This window comes from Rhipicephalus sanguineus, unplaced genomic scaffold, assembly GCF_013339695.2.
Source record: "Rhipicephalus sanguineus isolate Rsan-2018 unplaced genomic scaffold, BIME_Rsan_1.4 Seq893, whole genome shotgun sequence".
Lineage (NCBI taxonomy): Eukaryota > Metazoa > Arthropoda > Arachnida > Ixodida > Ixodidae > Rhipicephalus > Rhipicephalus sanguineus.
Window position 1 is genome coordinate 1 of NW_023616226.1, and position 5,765 is coordinate 5,765.

A 5,765-nucleotide genomic window follows, 5' to 3' on the forward strand; every position below is an offset into this window, starting at 1 on the left:
GTGTCTGTTAAGCATACTCCACAGCGCTGCCTTGGTAAGTTTCAAGAATTCGTGGTGTTCTTGATGAAACTGAAGTGGAACCTCCCATTGCAGGACCTTGGATATCGCTTTAGGGTTTCCGAGTCAACAATAAGTAGAGTATTTGACAGGTGGCTACACACTGCTTTTTGGCGGCTGAAGGAAACTATTGTGTGGCCTTCACGTGATGAAATTTGTAACACAATGCCACAGGCATTTTATGACTCTTTCGGTAGAAAGGTAGCGCTGATAATTGACTGCTTTGAAATTAAAATTGAGCGACCGTCCTCTCTACAGCCAAGATGCGAGACGTGGTCACAATATAAGTCAAGCAATACCGCAAAATACTTAATAGGCATCTGTCCACAGGGGATAATCACATTCATATCAAAGGGCTGGGGAGGTCGAACATCTGACAAACACATAACCGAGAACTGTGGAGTTCTGGACAAGCTGTCACACGGTGATGTCGTTCTCGCGGACAGAGGGTTTGATATTGCTGATAGTTTAGGCTTGTACTGTGCCAAGTTGCACATCCCTGCTTTTACAAAAGGGAAGAGGTTTAGGTGCACGTTAAAGAACCCCAGGTGGTCGAAATTTCCGGAGCCCTCCACTACGGCGTCTCTCATAATCATATGGTGGTTTTGGGACGTTAAACCCCAGATATTATTATTATTATTATTACAAAAGGGAAGAGGCAGCTGTCAGCTATGGAGGTAGAAACCACAAGGAAGATTGCAAATGTCAGGATACATGTAGAAAGGGTCATAGGTTTGGTACGAAACAAGTATGTGATAATGAAAGCTGTTCAGCCAGTTCATTTTGTGACACGTAAAGAAGGTGACAATATTGCCCTGTTGGACAAGGTAGTAACAGTGTGCTGTGCACTGACGAATTTTTGTTCATCTGTTGTGCCTGTGAATGATGAATAGCTTTTTTCTGGATGCAATTGAATTGATGTGCTCTTTACATTCAGCAAATTTGTTTTTAGTGCATGCCTGAAATCCTTTTTTTCCTGTGTATTAATGCAATGTTTACATGCAGGTGAATTTTCGTGAATGAGTATTCATATTGTATTGTTTACATGCAGGGGACTTTTTCGAGTGAGTGTTTGCCTTTATTTTTGAACAATCTTTTACTATGGCTATGTAAATGTTCGAAGTTTTGAATATATTAAGATATGATATGTTTATTCAATGTTCTCAAAGATTCAATTCTGGTATAACACTATCATGGACGACAGGTATTGTTGCCGTCGACCTTGTTGTGACACTCGAGTTTCATCCGAGTAGATTGCAGAAATAAACAGACCGACTTGGCTGGTGTACAGATGCATTTTATTTTTGGACACCAGTTTACTGACTTTTTGCTAGTCATTAGATTCACTAGTCATACACAGCTGGGAAACACTAATCATTGATTACTTACAAAGCTGAATGTCGTCATCACAAGTACACAACTTGAGTCATTTTTCAGTGTCTCGGGCAGTGTGAGAGTTGGAAGTCACAAATAAAACTGCAAATGACCATTCAATGTATTCTATTGTTAGTGCTGACACCTTGATGACTAAATGTTTAAAGCACCATTAGTGCAGAGCAGCTGCACTGTCTTTGCAATCTCATATTGAACAGACCTGTATTTACAAATAACGTATCTAGAAAGTATCAACGAAGCAGCAAGAATATGCGATGTAGCAGCTCATTCCTGCAAATAAACATATAGCACTATGACTGATGCTTTTTTACGCAACAATGACATCATGCACAATCAACAATGTTTACTGCTCAATGAATAACCACAGAAAGTATGGCATGTTTTGCGCAAAGATATAATGCTCCCCTTGACCACATCCCTCGTTATTTCTTTGCGCATAACAGCCATACTTTCTGTGGCTTATTCATTGAACATAAACAGACTAGCCCGGCTACGTGTACTTCTAAATGTTTACTGCACTGCAAAAGCAATAAACTTCATTCATAGAGCAGTCTCAAATGGTGATGTAGGTCACCGCTTAAACTTGTACAATACAAATACCGAGCAGATTTCAAGATTTCCTGAATTTTCTACAGGATAAACACAAGTACTGCCTCATTTAGATGTAACACATGACTAGCATCATAAAGAGGAATGGAGACTAGCAAATGAAAAATAAGGTGCTTCTAAAACATCATATGGCTGTAAGACATGTTGTTGCTAAAATGACATAATAAATGCAAAGCAAATTTTGACATTTCCTGCAACAGCTGATGTCATACATAACTACATGCAGTGTCTCATTCTGAGGTGACACCCGACTAGTTCTAAACCAAGTCAACACCAAAGAACTACAAGGAAAATAAACGTTTTGAATGCAGTAACAACCGTGTCATTATTTAAACATGTGTTAGATATACAGTTAAAACTTTTTAATTATGTCACGACCATGCTCGAATTATCTCATTGAATCGGGAAGTTAGTAAAATCTGGTTTTGTTAGAGTTTTAACTCGCACAACATATGTGAAGGTTTCATGAAACTTCCCACGAAATAAGTAGAGCCTTATCTTGGTGTTACACGTATCAAAGAGTGGATACCTGGGAAGGGAAAAAAAGTTTCAACACACAAGTACCTCTACATAAGCTCTGCTGCCTTTAAAACTACCACTTATGGAGCCTCACTTCAGTAAAATACTAAATAAATAATAAGTAAAATACAAAAATACTGCCAAAAGTGGGACATGTGGTGTATACATGACATATGAATTCTCATTGTAACAGAAGACTAGTAAGGACATTAAGTTGAACAGTCTGAGCAAAACCATGTCTTCTGCCTTGGTGCCCGCTTGATACCTATGCAAGAGTAGTGAAACCACTTGTAAGGGCACTTTTTGCCATCACAAGCCAACATCTTTCCAATTTCCGGGCCTCTGCAGTAGCAATACGCAGCAGTTGCAGCATCACTTTCTACGGCTTCACCTTTCTTAGTAAAAAACTCTGCGAACAGCTCTGGAAGAACAACGTGTGTAAAAAACCGAGTTGCCTTTAGCAAAATCTCATTAAAAAAAACTGCATCCTCCAATACTCTTTCAGTGTAAAGTGACGTAGGTGTCCACACAACGAAGTCGCAATATTTCACACGACACACTGCAATCTGTGCTTGAATTTGAAAATAATATGCATGAGTTCTTTTCAAAACAAGCTTCCCATTCCTTTGCTCAAGAGAACAGTTAGGACTGTTCAATGTTTGTAAAATGTCACAATCCGCTGCAGAGTACGGACATTTCACTTCCACAATGCCATCACCACAGCATGCACAACTTACAAATGAATCGGGACTAGCTGCAAGATGTGGGTACTCCACACATAAAAAAACACCAGTCTTTCTAAGACGAAAATCTCTATGCTGCTGCACTGCTTTGGCCTTGTAGCTGGAAAGGGCAGTGTTCTCGTGTCGCAGTCCCCATTCTGTTGCCGCTGATGAAAACTTTTGTTTCTCAGGGTAACAAATTCGCTTCACTAAGCTCACTGATGGCTGGCTCACACTCGTTGTGCAGACACTCTTCATTACAGATGCTGTAATTCTTCCAGTTCGATATGCGTACCACTTTGAACATTTAGACTGCTCTCTCGTGTTTCTCTCAACACGAGTCACCATGTCGTCAGTTATTTTAAGTTCACGTAATACCTTCTCTGCACGAACTAGTAAGGCCGGCAAATCTTCTGTTCTGGCTTCTGTGCTCCCTAGACTGCGAAGGAGACACGGCTCATTCTCTTTTGGTGGATGAAAATTTGAACTGTATTTTGCATTAACCATGAATAATGCAGGATTAGCTCCACTCTCTTTTATCGCAGCATAGCACCGTTCGAGTTCATCTGGTGTTGGAGCAGGAACTTTTGGCACTGGTCGGGATGGCTGATGGATGTTGGGAGAATCGATGTGGATGGTGTCCATTCTTTTTTTCTTGGCCTTAGACGACGAAAAGTCAATGTCTTGGAGCCGTTTGAACTCAGTCGTAGGGCTGTATGCAGGGAGCCACACATTGCTCTTGTCCGTGCAAGTCGCAGAGTCTCTGATCCGCACTGCTGTTTCCACCGCAAAGAGAGTTGCACCAACATGAGAGCAAGCTTCTCTTGCACCTGCCATGCAGGTACAGTGGGCAGTGATGATACTGCCATCCAAGTCAACCAAGAGCCAAACTTTTAGTGGTGCTTCCCGCAGGCGCTGTGAATGGTTTACCTACAAATAAAGAGCGAAAACAGCATGTCTTTGACAGCCTCCCTCAATCTCTCAGTGAACACACGTGATTGTTTTCGTTTTCTCTGTGCGTTACAATGAAATTGTTATCTTTAACTTTCGTGGTCGGTTGCAAAAAAGAAAAAAAAAGCGCTGAATGAGCACCAGAACTGCACTTTTCAGTGTGCATGGTTAACACAGAGCTGATAATGATAATGCATAAATTTTGCAAGCAGCTGCTGTGCTCCCGTTGCAGCTAATCCAAAGTAAACTGAAGGAAAAGAACAGGGGCTCAAATTCAGGAAAAACATGCACTTCTACAGCTGACACAATAGAACAGCATTTCGTAAACACCGCACCCGCTAATTCTGCTTTTGTTTAAGGCCACGCTATCTTTTAAAACAAGAGCTGTTGTTTTTAAGTTCGTTTAATGTTGGCTAACTTTTTGTGAAGTTTTCACGTTCGGTGTCTCCCGCATTCCCGCTCGGCGACGTCTCCGTGCAGCCCACAGAAGTCGAAGTTTTAATTTTGCCTAGGTTTGTCTGTCATTTTGTGGTTATTGCTGTGTTTTTGTCACGGCTATGAAATGCGGAGTGCACTGAACTCACCTGACTAAGCACGACGACACGCTCAGACGGCAACTTCTTGGCAGTGATGTTCCGGACCCATCCGCTCGTAAAGTAATTGTGTGAGTCCAGCGATTTGTAGGCCTTCATCTGGTCAAGTGAAACATAATTTGTCGAGAGCACCAGATAATTTATAATGTCGACATGGGTAACCGTTGGCAGCAGGCTTGCATCAACAGCGGCTTGAGCACCAACCCGTAGCTCATAGGGATCCACGCCGTCGCACAGGGCTATTTTTTCTTTGTACCTGGCCCGCGTTGGTCCTACAAGTTCATCAAAGTATGCAGGACAATGTCCTGAACGATTCTCCTTCGCCATACGGGCAAGGCAAACGATGCAAACACGCGCACAACGCCAAACGATCCGCCGCTCAGGCGTAAACACAGCACGGTCACTGCGACGTATGTACTCGGTGATGGCGGACGCAAAACCGGAAGACGGGAACTGACGTCACTTGCAAGTTATGTATAGGAGTCACACGGCAGGCATCTGGTGACTATTTGCCCGTTACCGCGTATAACACCCAGTGAAGACCTTGCTCTTACGTCAGTAACCACAACATACAACACACAGTGCGAGGCAGTGCGGCAAAAGTCGACCGCATGAACAAAACTCAGCACGACGAAACACACACGAATGCATAACTTTCGTGGCTAGAAAGGTTTGCCTAGTGTCGTGAGCGAGCCAGCGAGCCGTCCAGGCCGAAATATTTTGCGATACAGCTTGCAGAGGGCGCGGCTGCTGGCAGGCGTGCTCACACGCGCTGCGTTCGCCTGCGCCCTGTGGAGTTTCTCGTTGAAACCAAGCTTTGTAGTTGCGGTCTAAGCTGATCAATTCATGGCGCTGATAAATTCTAAACGAAGAAAAAAAAAGCCTGGAGGCTATGCGGGCAGGTTAGCTTCTTCTGAAC

General features: G+C 42.8%; 1 protein-coding gene across 1 annotated transcript; it reads right to left on the minus strand.

The window, feature by feature from the left end:
- Positions 1-1,682: 1,682 nt before the first annotated feature.
- On the minus strand, positions 1,683-5,199 carry LOC119378600 (uncharacterized). Its single transcript, XM_037647677.2, has 3 exons — positions 4,838-5,199; positions 3,856-4,232; positions 1,683-1,722 (listed from the first exon to the last, which is right to left on the minus strand). Exons 1-3 carry the CDS (start codon positions 5,171-5,173, stop codon positions 1,683-1,685), a joined length of 753 nt encoding a protein of 250 aa, XP_037503605.1. The 5' UTR covers positions 5,174-5,199.
- Between the last annotated feature and the right edge of the window lie 566 nt (positions 5,200-5,765).

Coding starts and splice junctions, on each gene's coding strand:
- LOC119378600 (XM_037647677.2), bottom strand. CDS start 5,173: ATGGCGAAGGAGAATCGTTCAGGACATTGTCCTGCATACTTTGATGAA. Junction 4,233..4,837: donor GTGTCGTCGTGCTTAGTCAG/GTGAGTTCAGTG, acceptor CTTTATTTGTAG/GTAAACCATTCACAGCGCCT. Junction 1,723..3,855: donor ACACCAGATGAACTCGAACG/GTGCTATGCTGC, acceptor GTTTATTTGCAG/GAATGAGCTGCTACATCGCA.